Raw genomic sequence first — 16,058 nt, 5'->3', positions numbered from 1 at the left:
ATAACAACAACAACATGAGAACCACTAGAAGCTACCATTGACATCATATTTCCCAAATCATCATTACATTCAACAATACAATTCGAATATCCAGAAATAGAGAAAAACAAACAAAAGTTACCAACACTCAACTCCTTGAACTTCACACATATTTTCTCAATAACTTCATGATAACTACATCCCTTACTAATCTTAATAAGAGCACAAGACTTACTGTATTTACACATTAACATGAAACACCCTTCCATATTACAAATCACAAACCAGTAAACAATTGATCATAGAATCCAAACTAGAAAATTATATAGTTATAATATATCAGTATCAAAACTTCAGAATTCACAATTCCAATTTACAAATTCAAAATACATTACACTATACAACAAACAAAATAAAAAAAATCAAAATCATTATATTATATCACATACAAAAATCATAAAATCAATATCAAACAAACAAAATTTATTACAAAATAAAGAACTATAACAACATTGACGAACACGAACCAGAGATCATGCGAATTTGCTTATCTATATATATACATACATATATGTATCGAGAGATAGACAGAGAGAGAGAGAAAGAGACACACACACACACACACACACATACACACACACAGTGCGTACGCAGAGATCGCTTGTACATAACAGTTCAGATTGACCTCACAACATAAAGAGATTGACCTCACAGAGAGAGATCGAGATCGCAGACAACCTCACATAGGCGAGATCCACAATCTAAAATTTGATTTTTCACACACACACACACACACACACATATATATATATATATTAAATCAAAGAGTAATACAGTCATTTAAAAAATAAGAAATAAAAAAGAGACCTCTGGATATAAAACTTTAAAAATTGTGGATCTATTGGTCTATCAAAAATATATTGGGATTAGAAAGACATAGGACTACATAGTAAGGCCTGGTTTGACATATACTAAAAAATATAAAAAGTCAAAAAGTTACTAAAAAAATAAAAAATTATTACTATTTACAAATATATATATATATATATATATATAAAACTCTGCTTTACACAGGCCAAGTACAAGCCACTGTCAGTATTGAAGTGATGGTCAAGTAGGTGTACAAAAAAATTTGCACAAGATGGTGCTGTTCGGCTCATGGGGCCTATCACGGGTTTCGTTTTGATAATCTAAACCGTCAATATGTAAAACTCGTAGAGTACTATATGTTTGTAAAAAATACGTTGATCGGATATCGATAACTATATGATCAAATCAGTTTTGTAAAAAAAAAATTGACGGTGAATAAATTAACGATTGACAAAAAACTAATATAATCAGATAGCTATCATATCCGACTAACATGATTTTTTACAGACATATAATACTTGATAATTTATACACATTGAACGGTTCCGATTATCAAAACGAGACCGGTGGTGGCCCCTACGGGTTGAACAGTACAGTCCAATTCAATCTCGGATTGTAGGTAATCTGCACCTATACTTGTTTTTGTTGGTCTTATTTTTCTTGTTAATGATTAATTTTGGCCCTCTACTGAAGAATGAGTTATGGTTGTGATTTACAATGCTTATGAATTAGGTTGTCTATTTCTCTGAGAGTCGTTGTTATGGAATTAGCATTTTAAATCAATTCTATTAACTGAGAAAGAATGTGCTGTGCTGTTGTAGACTGATAGTTTGTTATAATTTCAAATGTTTAATCCTTCAATTATTTGCCTTCATTCAATTATCAATTTCCTTCCTTCCTGTCAGCCTTGTTTGTGTGCTCTTTGCTTTGGCCAATCTCACGCCACCTGGACTGGGTACGGTTGTTCTTCGCATATTCTCCTAATTGTCAAATAAGGGGATTTGCCTAGAAACTGTAAAAAAATTAAAAAAAAAAAAAAAATGGATACGGATTTAGGGACACCACATATTGCTTAATGTTAGTGTTAGTGAACATGGCAAACAAATGAATCTCCTCATACCGACATTTATAATTCACAAATCTTCAAGTTTGTTTAGGTCAATTTGTGAATGTTTATCTGATTAATTTTGTTTTTTCAAAGATAGTTTTAATTAATTTATTTTTTATTATTCAATTGCATTCTCTCTTAATTTTGATAGTATTCATTAATCATATAAAAATTGTTATACATATTCTATTTCTTCTAGGATCTTACGATTCTTGATTTGATGATCCTATCTAGGCTGGTAGAATCCCAAAACAACAATTCAATTTTTTACAACCTTGCTTCCTGTTGATAAGGAGTCATGTTTCGTTTTTTTCGTGGTGGAGGTCAGTATCTGTTTCCTTTTGCCATCTCTCTGTTTCTTTCTATCTCGCTTTAAACATAATTTAATTATATTTTTTTTTTGCCTATTTCGATCTGTTTGTGCTTTTTGTTATCTGAAACCATTTGCTCAAAATGGTAGAGGCTTTTTAAAAATTTCAGTGTCTTTTTGATCTTCTCACAAAAGGTACATGGCATCTGTGTACAACTTGCAGCATGTTGGAAACCAAAAATTAAAAACAAATATTGTTAGTTACTTTTTATGCTTCATTTATCACTAGTTTTACTTTCAGCATTGACATTTCTTTCTCAGTCTGTGTTTGTGGATATATTTTAATAAAGGTTCTTTGTTGAACTTCTAAGTTTTTTACAAGCTCAACCTACGTTGCAAATTGATGTTTTTATGCTTTAGTTTAACTAATTCATGTTATGGGTTAATTGTTTTTGATATTGTCTTTCCATGTTTTTCTTCTCAAATTTTTTGTTCTTGTCTTTGCAGGAAAATCTTCTTCAGCTTCTTCTGGTTCAAAGAGTTTAGTGTGAACCATTTTTCTCATACTAAACGAAGTTTGCTCGATCGCTCCTAGTGACTTCCCTGCTTTTCATTTCTAAGGGAAGTAGCGATCGGCTTTCAGCAATTTCTCTAGCTTTCTTCCGTTTTATTTTACAGTTATGATATCTTGTTTACGTGTTTACCTTTACCCTTTTGTTCTCTGTCTTTGTAGTTACTAGAAATGTTGCAGTCATATTGAGTTTATCAGCTCTAAGCAAGAACTTGACAAATTTTCCAGGAATGGTGGAGCTAGATCCATGTGACAATGTTGACAAAGAATATGAAGAGGTACAATTTTTCACAGTTCAATGTCATTGGGAATGGTTATTGGTGATATAGTAGTTGTTGGCTCTTTTCTTAGTTGAAGATGTGATGGCGCAGCCCTTGATTGGTTAGATGGCAATTATTGGATTTGGAAGCCAATGTTGAAGTCCACGGGTCCAAAGTATTTTTGGTCCCATAATTGTAATTGGCAGTTTATTATTATTTTTTACTTGGATTTAATTGAATAAAGTTAGTCAGGAATATTAATTGGTTAGGTTTCCTAATTAGAATATAAGACTTTGGTTATATAAATATTAGGGTTTTGACATTGTAATATTCAGTTTTAAGAATATTATTTGAGAGTAAAACGCTGTGGCCGACTTTGAGTTCTTCTCCCTTTCTCTGCCCCGTCCTACACCAGGATGGGTCATAGGTTTATGGCTTAAATCCAAAGATTTAATTTTCCTAATGCGAAGATTTTAGTTTTATCTAAAAAAGTGTTTGGAGAGCTTTCATGTTTTCCTTTTCAATTTTCTTTTTAAGTACAGTGGTTGTACTAATATTTTTTCCTTTCTGTATTATGCAGTGCAAGAGCACAACTCCAACCAGTTATGATGCCAAACACTGTGAAAAAATTCGCAAAACGAAGGCATCTTGTCTTGAACGTAAGTGGGGTTTGTATGCATATCTATAAACTTTCTTGTTTCCTGTGAGGTGCCACTTTTGCCATTAAATATTAAAGAATAAAATGATGATTTCTTGGTGCTTGTAAGATGGTTCTGCATTTTAATTATGCAAGAAACTCTATACTGTATTTCATACAAACCAAGAGTTCCATACCAATTCTAAAAGGAAAACTAAGAAGGTTCAATCGTTGTATAGGATTGTATTTTAAGGTGTCTTTATCTATTGTAATATGACTTTTGATCCATTAAAACGCAAAATACCATGTTCTAAGGTTTTGTTTTTTTGGGGATTGTTCGTGGGAGTAGCACGTGTTGACAAAAATCATGTCCGTATTCGGCTGATCACTATTTTTTTTGGGATGTCATTAGATGGTTGTAGGCCTTCCAATTTACTGTATTTATTGGATTCATTTTATTTTTGATTTTCATGGGAGGCAATGTAGTTAATAAACTTGTTTGCTTTGAGTTCTTGTACAATGTAGACTGCTTTTGCTTTGAAATTATAGTTACTATTGCTTATCAAAAAAGCGGCTTGCATAAATTTCAATTATGAACTTTATTAAGGTTTCTCATGGGGCGGTGATGGATTAGTGGTAAAAAGAATCTCAGGATTAGGACCGGTGAAAGTTGGATCTTAAGGTTTAGAAAACATGTAATGCAAGCTATTTGGGTTGTGATTGAAGAAGTTTACTTTCTAAAGAAAGATAAAGAAACAAAGAGGAGACAACATGGTGTATTTTTGATGAATGGATACAACATTGTGTAATATTAAGAAGGGAGAAAGTAAAAATGAGAAACCTATGGTGGGCTGAAATGATTAGGTTTGAAAACTAGACATGAATCCCAATTTATAAAGTTGTGATTAATGCTAACTTGTCAGGTGGTTTTCTGGTAATTCAATAGAGAATGCATGCTGAAAAATGTGGGCCAATTATTTTTGATTCATAGTGTATGGGAATTTTGTATCCGGATTTAGGTTGAAACTTATTTGGTACTTAACCAAATCAACCAAACCAAACCTTTTGTCCCAATCAATTGGGGTCGGCTACGTGGGCCATATGCTTAAGTAAATTCATATCCTTCTTCACCATTGTATCACATGTCAATCTAGGTCTTCCACTCCCCATAGCATTTCCACTATCAGTAATCCTGTTGCACTATCTTAGTGTTGCCTCTACCAACTTCGTTGTACATATCCAAACTATCTTAGTTTATTCATTTCTAACATTATCAGCTCCAATCATTGGAGCTAATAATGTTAGTAATTTGTAATTTTGTTATAAACAAAACATCTTGAATGGAAAGAAAACTGCTGGCTTCGGGGTGGGGGTAGAGGTGTGCTACAATAATTACATAAAAATAACTATATTTGTGGAGACATCATGTAGGCATGCAAGCTTTGGCCTTTTAAACCATTGATAATGTGGGTTAACGTTTCTTATGAGTTATGAAGGTTATTGATGGTCCTGTTTTATTCGATCAATATGGTTTGATCAGTCAGAAGTGAGACTTCTTGATGGTGTTTCTCCAATAGGAAATCTTCAGTTTTTTCAAGAACAGGAAAGATGGCTCGAGCCTGGTGATCTGGTTAGTGAAAAGTTGCAAAGGGATGTTGATGGTTATGCATGAAGGCTTTATGAAGGATAATCTTGATCAAGAGGATTTTTGTGATGATGGCGGGGGTATTCAATCAATTCATGGGGAAGACATTGATGAAGGATATTTGGTGGTTGTCAAGCGTTGCCAAAATTTGGGGATTATGGTGAATCTGATGACTTCTTAGATGAGTCTTTGGGTGGCGATGATCACAACAAAAACTCGATCTCAGCGTTGCAAGAGTCCAACTTGGATACAGTGATTTTATTCAACAATGCTTCTTGATCAAGAACGAGGGGAAAATCATTCATAAGGATTGATACAAAAAGGAAATGAGGGAACAAATGGTAATGGTGTTTTCACCGTTGAAATGGATCTTCGTGTATGCAAATCAAATGGGTATGATCATATGTGTACTTGGCTTTGAAGGGGCATTATTGCTTTCCATTTTTGATACTGAATCTCTAACACCTTCCAATCCTTTGAGAGATGCTTGCATTGGGGCTTGAGATGATATTCTTTTTCCTCGTAAGGATCTTGTACTAGTTGATGGCTGCAATTCTAATGCTGCCGTTAGTTACTTTGGACTTATGGAAGGGGAATCTGGCAACCATGACAAGGAGGGAGGAAGGATTTAGGAGAGAGTGGGGTTTACCAGTGTTTGCAGCCCGAACAATCCTAGGTTAATAGCTTTCTTTTTGGAGGAGTTAGTTGCTCTTTATGTGTTGCGTTCTCCCAGTTGGTGTCGGTGGTGACTTTAAGTTTAATATTACGGTAGTTTCAAAGAAGATTAGTGGGGATAAGTTACTTGAAGGATGAAGGATTTTGATATGTTCATTAGGAATTGTGATCTCAGTCTATCGCCAAACTTGTCTTTAAGGCAGCTACAGGGGTGCACTTGTCATCACAGGTCTATAACCATTCTCCTACCAACTTCCTTGAGGATACCTGTACATTTAAAGTAAGTTAGTTAATATATATATATATATATTTTTGTGTGTGTGTGTGTTTTGAATTAGTGGTACAAGGGAGTGGTGGTTGAGATTATGATAGGAAGAAGTCAACTTAGCCTGTTGGATAGGATCTTCATGATCACCTTGTAACTAAAGTTACAAAGATTGATTGGCCTCAAATCTGAAAGAGTCTTTAAGTTTTTAGGAAAGCAAAGATGAGTCACTGTAGCATATTCTATTAATGACTTATCGAACAGCCAATTATCTATCCAAAAGTGAGTTTAAGTTCCATCTCCAATAAGCCAACGAGAAATCTCAGTTAGAAGCTTGTCATTGGAAATTCTTACAGACTGAAGCTTGCAATAATTTTGACAAGGAGTGGCCAGCAAGAGGGCTTTTGTTTAATATATATTGGTTTAGGTTGACTGAGTTTTTTTTTTTTTTTTTGTTGGCTTGGAAAAGCTTGTTTGTATTAATGTTAACACCGTATGCTGTAATTGGATTTCTCATGCTCTAAGTCATGAACATTTGTTTGATGGCACAAGTAGCTTAATTTGATCTCGTTGATCTTTGTAGATGTCATATTTCAGTTATTTACGATTTTTTTTCCTCCCCAATGTTGATTTATGTTTATTCATTTTATTTTTATTTAGAAAACGCTTTGAAAGTTATAAATATACCCCTTGAGGTTCTAGAAAGTAAATACTACCCCTCGATGTTTCAAATCACATGACAATTCTTTGTTGGTCAACCTTTAGGTCTACTAGCAAAAGTAGATGATGTTAGCAATTTTATTTTTCAACATACCTAAACACTTTGCTCCTTTCTCTCTTTGTCTTTCCTATTCTCTTCCTTTCTCCCTCTCTTCCTCCCTCAACCACACCCTATTAGGAAAAGAAATGACTTTTTCATTTTATTTTCATTATTATATACTTCCATATAAATTCATATACAACTCTGTTAATGATTGCAAATTGCAAACACCAGTAAGGCTACATCCTTGTGAGACAATGTATCAAACTTTTGGCAAGTATCTTCCAAGCCCCTTCAAACATTTTAAAATTCTTGTAAAATATGTCATATTTGCTCTTGGTTTTATAACTGGTAAACAGTTGGCCCCTCAAAAATCTCAATTTGCTTTAGTTAGGGTTATGATGCAATACACGTGGTGTATACCATATGCTAATTATGGTCTAAATTGGTGTTGGTTACGAGTCATCATGGTTTTTAGTTATAGGCCATTGTCTTAGTGAGGCTAACAAATTATTAAATAAAAATTGGTTAAGTCTCATTATTATGTTTGATTATGTGTAAAAGTGATTTTAGTTACGACTTATTGTAGTGACTTTGGTTATGACCAAATTGGTATTCGATGACTCGAGTTGGTGTTAGCTACGACCAGTATGGCTATGATCATTGTGATAAAGTATTTAGTATATGTTATTATTTTTATTTTTTTATTTTGTACATACTTTTTGTTTCATAAATGTCAAGTATTTATTGTTTGAATGTTTTTTTTTTTTTTGCGAATTTAATAATAATGTTCAATTCTTATTCTTATAAGTATTTTTTTTTATTAATAAGCAAACTTTATTGAAAAAACATGAAGATGATGCAAATAATACAAAACCAACTAAAAGACTAGCCAGCAAAACACATATACAAGAGCAACACAAAACATCTCCACAAGAGCATCAAAACAACTACTGAATCAAATCCTCTACGAAGTCAACAAAGATAGCACATTCGGATCAATTGATAATGATATCCAGCTATGTAGCACAGTGAACAAACGTCGTTCCAACCATGCCACCGAACGCATCTCTCTCATAAAAACCCGTCTATTTCGCTCCAAATAAATCAACCACATCAAACAACGTCCAGCCAACTTCTATGCTTTCCGATGCCGCCTCCCAACCCTACCCCCAGCCCAACTTTGTAAAACCGCCAACACTGACCTTGGTTGAACCCAAACCAAACCAAAAATAACGACAATAAACATCCAAAGATGTGAAGCAACTGGGCAACATACAAGCAAATGATCCACTGTTTCCTCAGCCCCTCAACACATGCAACACTAGTTCACTAAAATATGGCCACGGCGAATCAGATTATCAAACAATGATGTCTACACAAAGAAAGCAACCTTGGACAGACAACCTGCCACCCAAACACTCTTCCACGGGAATGGCACCCTAGCCCCTCCCGTAAGCATATGAAAGAAGGAATACACCGAAAAAACCCCTTTGGTCTTCGGGCCATCCTAACTCAAACAATCCTCTCCAACCTTTCCAAACCGAAGGCCATACAAAAAGCCCAACAAATCCAGCAGCTGGTCCAGCTCCCAATCCTACAAATCACGACGCAATCTGACATTCCACACCACCTCCAACCCTTGCACTTGTACACAGGAGGCCACCGTCACCTCCCGATCAACCGCAATGCGAAAAATCAATGAGAACCTCACCTCCAAAGCCAACTCTCCACACCACTAATCCCTCCAAAATCGAACTCGATCCCCCATCCCTACTTTAAAACAAACCCTTTTCCAAAATTCCTCCCGACCTAACCAAATCCCTTTCCACAAACTTTGCCCGTGTGATTGCTTCACCTCCCCTGTACTCCAATCCCCCCCATCCTAACCCATATTTAGCCTCCACCACTTTTCTCCACAACTGCTCCCTTTCTACCCCAAACTGCCACAACCACTTTCCTAGAAGAGCCAAATTAAACAATACTAAACTTTGGTAAGAATTTAATAGAATAAATTTCGTAGTCAATTTTTTATTTTATATATAATTTGGCCCCCCTAAACGAGATTTTCGCGTCTACCATTGACTGAAGTGTGTTCTTGGTGTGCATCTTTAACCTCATTGCCAAAATGCACTCACTTCTTGCTCAAACCCACACCAAACTAGTCACGAACAACACAATGTGTTCACCGCTGAACTAGTCACCAACAAGCGTGTTTTGTCTAACACCGAGACGCTTTGGATACTCCTAAAAGTGTGACTGACACTTCATCTTGTTTTAATTAAAAATTAAATTTATAATATCAGACATTTAACCAACACAATGCAAACACTTTTGGTGACGTTTATTGCATTGCTTATTCAAATCCTACGTGATGAACCCCTTTATATAACAGTGTTCTGCGTTCGTTATTATGTAATTCTCATGTGAATGATATCTTGATATTCAAACTATGAAATGTATTGTTTTTTTTTTAATTGTAATTAGAGTTATGTTATATTTTTTTAATTCTTTGAATAAATTATTTGTATATATGACTAGTGTTTTAAAAGGCTCTATGCGCACCGAGGTGATAAGGTCTTCTATAGCCTAAGTGTGAGGTGCGAGGCGAGGCGTGCACCTCACCAAGGTGAGGTGTAGTAGTAGAAGAAAAGCAAAATTATTAAATTGGCAAATTTTTCAACATAACAAATATATATAGAATTCCAAAAATAACAAAGCAAGCTTCACCATTACAAATGATTGATAAACATAACATTCAATCTTCTAAAAATTAGAAATATAATATCCAACAAAAAATATAAAATATTACATTCTTATGCACCAAAAACCTAAAGTTTTAAGATCATCCACATAAAGTTCAAAACAACTAAGCTTCTAGTTTGCAGTTCAAACAAGAAATAAAAAGCACTTAATCAACAGTTGGAATAAAAAAATAAGTAAAACCCATGGAGGCCACGCTTCACACGCCTCGAAAAAAAAATCCGTGCCTGCGCCTCGCCTTGACCAGTTTGAAGCGCAAGGGTGCGCCTCATTGTGACTCGCGCTTACGCGCGCCTTTTGAAACACTATATATGACACATAATAAATTTGTGAAAAATATAAAATTTTAGCGTTTTTCAAAAATGTCGCGTTGGAAATTGGAATGTTGGCACATCTGTGTCTGCTATTTAGGCTCCAACAACTTCATCTCATGAGAAAATAGTATGTGTTAAGCCAATTGTGGATGGTGGTATGATAAAGTGGGAGAAAATGAAAAGGAACAAAGGGGGATTGAGGACAAGTTAAGAGAGAAGCTAATATAGAGGGCAATTGATCCAGCTCTTCTTGTCCATGGCTTTAAAAGGGTGTCGGTTGAGCATGAGAAGGGGTGGGGGTGGCAAAGGAGAGTGGATGAGGGTGGACATGGGTTTGCATAATGGAGGAAGGAGGTGTAGGTATTAGGGTAAATTTATTTAGGTATTGGAGGGTAATTAGGTAATTTACATTATCTATTAATTCTATTAATTTAAGAGACAATTATTGACAGGGGATATTTGAAATTTGTCAAATTATGAGAAAATTTGTACTTTTGATAGACCTCAGTGGTATATTTGTAATTTGACCCAAAAAAATTTGTTATATACATGGTTGAATTGTGTTGGATCTTGCTTTTTAATGCAGAATATAAGGAATCTCTCCAGAAAAAGGCAACTGCTGCAGGTTTTGACCGTCCTATAGATTACTTGTGGCATGAAAGGGAAAAGGACCCTCAATACTGCAGAATATCTTATGAGATGTACAAGAAGGTAAATTGTGTTTATTTTAGGAGCTTGTAGATATTTGTACATGTGATATAAATAACCGTTTCTTGCTTTTTCTACTTGAGAATGAATAACATGGACTAATTATTTAAATTATCAATTGTGTTTTTACTAAACAAGTTGTTTAGTGTTACATAATCATGAGGTTGTCCAGAGTTATAACATTTGTTTTTCCTTTTCTTCAATCATGCAGTGCCTTAGCGAGAAAGAAACGATGTATGAATTCATGCGCAACAATTGTCCCCAATTTGAATAGGCTACTAAATGTTGTGATGTTGTTCGCAACTACTTCATGAATGTCTGAACCACACTGAAATCTATAAATTATGCATCTGATTGGAGACTATTGTATCTATGGATGGAGTAATTATCCAGTTCAACCAATGCTTCATTTTAAGTAGTTTTGCTAGTTAGAGTTTGGTGTGATATATTAATATTTATATAATTTGTGTGATTTATATCTAAAGGAACCGGAATGAGCCAAAATTTTCTTGCTCTGGCTAAATTAGGGTGTGCAAGTGAGAGATGTTTGCAATTATATTTCATGTCTTGTGAAATGCTTTGTAATTTAAAATATCGTGTTATGGTTAAGCAGATAGATAAATGGTGATTATGGTTAAGCAGATAGATAAATGTTGCTTGCAATAAGCTTCCGGTTAGACGAGATTGGCCAGGTTGTTTTTTGTGTATGTAAAAATATGTTGCATGCCTAACAGGCTAACCCTTTAATAATCTTCAGAATTCATCCTGGATATGTTACACACTTGTTGGCAGAGCTCAATTAAGTTTTACAATGTTGAATAGTCAACTATGCACAACCATAGATGCATTTGTATTTTTATATTTTTATATTATTTGTTTTTTGGGGATGGTTTAGGAAATTTTGTTAGAGAAAGAAAAGTGGTGATGGTTGGAGAGATGGTGACTCACAAGGGAGGCTGTGATGGAGGGGATGCACTGGAATAGGAGAGAAAGAAATGGAGGCGGTGGGAAAGGGGTGGAGGAAGTGGGTGAGGGCGGTGAAAGTGTGGTGATGTGGGGGTGGCAATGCAAATTCTGAACACACTCAAAATCTTTATATGCTCATAATATGGATCGTAAATTTATAATTTTTATGTTTGTTGCGGTGGGACAAAGGTGAAAGTGAAGTTGGTGGTGTAGTGATGGCGATGGAGATGGTGATTGTGGCTGTGGTGGTGGTGGTGTGATTGTGGAGGTGTTAGTGGTGGAAAAACGTGATTATAATAGTAAAATTTTAATTCAAAATTTTTTTTTATTCTATTGATGATAAAAAATATTTTTCATCGATTTTTATTTTACGTTGTACTAAGTATTAAAAAATGTAAAATATATTTTTTGTCCATAGAAATGATTTTTAAGCCTTAATCAGTCCAATCCATTCTCTTCAACTACAACCGCTTATGATTGAAATGATTATAATGCATTTTAACATGTCTAAGGAGTCAAAAGCTCCAATCTAATGATTGAAAATAAATGTAGTGTTTAAAACAATTTCAGCATAAAAAAATGTGTTGAGTTAATATTACGAAGAGGGTTAGCAATATAATATGAGTAATGCTATATATAACAATTAGTACACAAATTAGTGTATCAAGTTCTTATTGGAATTTTTTCTCTTTTTAGTTAGAATATATATATATATATATATATGTATTTTGAACTTTTGTATAAGTTTTATTTGTTGATACTTTTTGAGAACAAAATTTTAATTTTAATTTATATGTACTTTTATATTTTTATGTGCAACTATTATATGAAGTTTCATAATTTCTTATTTATTAATATTGTAACCAATTATTCATACATATTTACACAAAACTAATTTTAAAACACAATCTCTGATAAAATTAAGAGTCTTGCTAATGACGGTTCATTATACGTTCGTTAAAAATCAAATAATATATAAAAAAAAATTAGAAATTCATACATTAAACATATTTTTATACATTTGTCTATATACAAATATCAACATTTTTAAAAATTAAAATTTAAAATAAAACCCGTGCATACATGAGTCGAAAACTAGTGGGTGTTTAGGAAGTTGCTATTTTAGTTTTGACTATTTTAGCATGCTAAAATTTTTGTGTTTGGGAAAATAGTTGGATTTTTTAATATATAATTTTGGTTAAGAAATAAAAAATAATTATCATTTTTATATAATTTTTATCTTTCGAGTGGTTAGAAATAATTTTTTACAAATTAAATTGAAACAGCCATACGTATGTATATAACTTGCCCAAAAGTTAAAATGATAATTATTTTTTACCCATAAATTATAATTATTTTTTATTTTTTATTTCTTAACCAAATTAATTTTTAATTTTTAAAAAAAAAATTCTAAAAATCAAACCATACATAACCTAAGAATCTTTTGATAAGTCATTTCTTACGTTAGTAACTTATTTAATTATTTGTTAATTTTGCGACATTGTTACCATCTAAGGCCTGTTTGGTAACCATTTCGTTTTCAGTTTTCAATTTATATTTACAAAAATTTTAAAAACTGTCATAAAAACTTGTTTGATAATTTTTTTTGTTTATAAATTGTTGTCTCAGTTTGTAAATTTAAGGAAAAAACGTAAATTCAAAAAATAAGTTTACGTTACTTTTTAAACAAAAATTTAAAAATTTTACTAACAATTTTTTTTCCAATGAATTTTTTTTCCAACTAATACTAACCAAGGGGGCAATTGGTAATGCTACCTTAAACCTTAGGGAGGGGATTGTAATTTCTAAAATGTGAGGGTTTCATTGTAATTTACCCAGTGAGGGCAAAATTGGTATTTAAAAAAAATTAAATTGCTGAGGGAGGAATCTGTAATGAAACTTTAAACCTCAGGGAAGGAGATGTAATTTCCAAAAGATGAGGGGGGAACTGTAATAAACATAAATCTCATGAGGTATCAGTGTAATTTACCCCAAATAAATATATACCTTGATTACCATCGTTTGATGTTGCTACAAGCAAATGCCCCTTATAACGCCCTTTCAAGAATGTACTATCAACAAACAACAACGGACGACAAAATTAAAATCCATACAAACATCCATGAAATGCCATAAATAACCTCCGAAAGCACCTACTACTTTCATTCACATCTAATTCAAACATACTTCCGGGATTCGTTCTTATACTCGTCTCAAGGTACCATCGAAGTTGGTCAAAATAAGATGCAAAATCACCAAAACAACCCACCTCTTGCCTTATCAACTCCTAACCATGCAATTCGATTAGAAACATCTATACCATATTGTTTCTTCAACTTTTTTTTTAATTTCGATAGGACGAGTCAACGGATTTTTACTAATATCATTATGCACAATATCAGAGACACGTCTAGAACCAACCATTTTGCTACAAGATCTACGAGTAACAACCCCATAAGTATGCACATTATCCAACGTCATAATAAAAAAAATACCGTAATTCGTAAGCACCCTTCCATGTACAAACTATTTATAACTCGTAGCCGACTTCATCATACATTCAACAATTACTCTTGTTGCATTATTCTTCAAATAATTCACTTCAAAACCACACTCAACTACATACTTAGCCAATGCAATACGGAATGTCGGTACTCTATCGTCAAATTCTTGACCAACACTGTGTATAATCCCCTTCCAACTAGTAGACAACAAACTACCAAAATTATCACAATCGTTAACCAAAGACTCTCACAAATTACAAAATCAATCCTAGAAGAATTATCATCAACTTTCACAATTCTCCTATCATCCACAATAACATCAACAACATGAGAACCACTAGAAGCTACCATTGACATCATATTCTCCAAATCATCAATACATTCAACAATATAATTCGAATATCCAAAAATAGAGAAAAACAAACAAAAGTTACCAACACTCAACTCCTTGAACTTCGCACATATTTTCTCAATAACTTCATGATAACTACATCCCTCACTAATCTTAATAAGAGCACAAGACTTACCGTATTTACACATTAACATGAAACACCCTTCCATATTACAAATCACAAACCGGCAAACAATTGATAATAGAGTCCAAACTGTAAAATTATATAGTTATAACATATCAGCATCAAAACTTTAGAATTCACAATTCTAAACTACAAATTCAAAACACATTACACTATATAACAAACAAAATAAAAAAAAAAATCAAAATCATTACACTATATCACATACAAAAATCACAAAATCAATATCAAACAAACAAAATTTATCACAAAACAAAGAACTATAACAACATTGACGAACACGAACCAGAGATCATACGAATTTGCTTATCTATATATAAACATACATATGTATCGAGAGATAGATAGATAGAGAGAGAGAGAGAGAGAGAGAGACACACACACACACACACACACAGAGTGCGTACGCAGAGATCGCCTGTACATAACAATTCAGATCGCACAAACAGATCGACCTCACAGCACAAAGAGATCGACCTCACAGAGGGCGATCGAGATCGCAGACAACCTCACATAGGCGAGATCCACAATCTAAAATTTGATTTTTCACACACACACACACACATATATATATATATATATATATATCAAATCAAAGAGTAATACAGTCATTTAAAAAATAAGAAATAAAAAAGAGACCTCTGGGTACAAAACTCTAAAAATTGTGGATCTATTGGTCTATCAAAAATATATTGGGATTAGAAGGACATAGGATTACATAGTAAGGCCTGGTTTGACATACACTAAAAAATACAAAAATTCAAAAAGCTACTAAAAAAGTAAAAAATTATTACTATTCACAAAAAATATATATATAAAAAACTCCGCTTTATACAGGCCAAGTACAAACCACTGTCAGTATTGAAGTGATGGTCAAGTGGGTGTACAAAAAAATTTGCACAAGATGGTGCTGTTCGGCTCGTGGGGCCCATCATGAGTCCTGTTTTGATAATCTAAACCGTTAAATGTGTAGAACTCGTAGAGTATTATATGCTTGTAAAAAATACGTTGATCGGATATCGATAGCTATATGATCAAATCAGTTTTGTCAAAAAAAATTGACGGTGAAGAAATTAACGATTGACAAAAAACTAATCTGATCAGATAGCTATCATATCCGACCAACATGATTTTTTACAAGCATATAATACTTGACAATTTCTACATATTGAATAGTTCCGATTATC

At 33.3% G+C, this 16,058-nt stretch overlaps 1 protein-coding gene across 2 annotated transcripts; it reads left to right on the top strand.

Moving 5' to 3' along the window:
- The first annotated feature begins 1,506 nt into the window (after positions 1-1,506).
- On the top strand, positions 1,507-11,388 carry LOC145791097 (uncharacterized). Of its 2 annotated transcripts, none has more exons than XM_082870988.1 (7): positions 1,507-1,581; positions 2,192-2,280; positions 2,775-2,807; positions 3,001-3,116; positions 3,679-3,757; positions 10,744-10,868; positions 11,077-11,388. In XM_082870988.1, exons 2-7 carry the CDS (start codon positions 2,256-2,258, stop codon positions 11,137-11,139), a joined length of 441 nt encoding a protein of 146 aa, XP_082727114.1. In that variant the 5' UTR covers positions 1,507-1,581; positions 2,192-2,255; the 3' UTR covers positions 11,140-11,388. The 2 variants fall into 2 exon arrangements, with proteins under 2 accessions (XP_082727114.1, XP_082727108.1); XM_082870982.1 differs by lacking the exon at positions 1,507-1,581 and adding an exon at positions 1,666-1,804.
- The last annotated feature ends 4,670 nt before the right edge of the window (positions 11,389-16,058 follow it).

The sequence above is a fragment of the Camellia sinensis genome, chromosome 1, assembly GCF_055761805.1.
Source record: "Camellia sinensis isolate YWXY chromosome 1, ASM5576180v1, whole genome shotgun sequence".
Taxonomy (NCBI): Eukaryota; Viridiplantae; Streptophyta; class Magnoliopsida; order Ericales; family Theaceae; genus Camellia; species Camellia sinensis.
This window is presented reverse-complemented; position numbering and strand designations above follow the sequence as displayed.

Bases quoted from the DNA above. Each gene is read 5' to 3' on its own strand.
- LOC145791097 (XM_082870988.1), top strand. From the start codon at position 2,256: ATGTTTCGTTTTTTTCGTGGTGGAG. The intron at 2,281-2,774 runs GTCAGTATCTGT...TTGTCTTTGCAG, and splicing joins TCGTTTTTTTCGTGGTGGAG to GAAAATCTTCTTCAGCTTCT. The intron at 3,758-10,743 runs GTAAGTGGGGTT...TTTTTAATGCAG, and splicing joins GAAGGCATCTTGTCTTGAAC to AATATAAGGAATCTCTCCAG.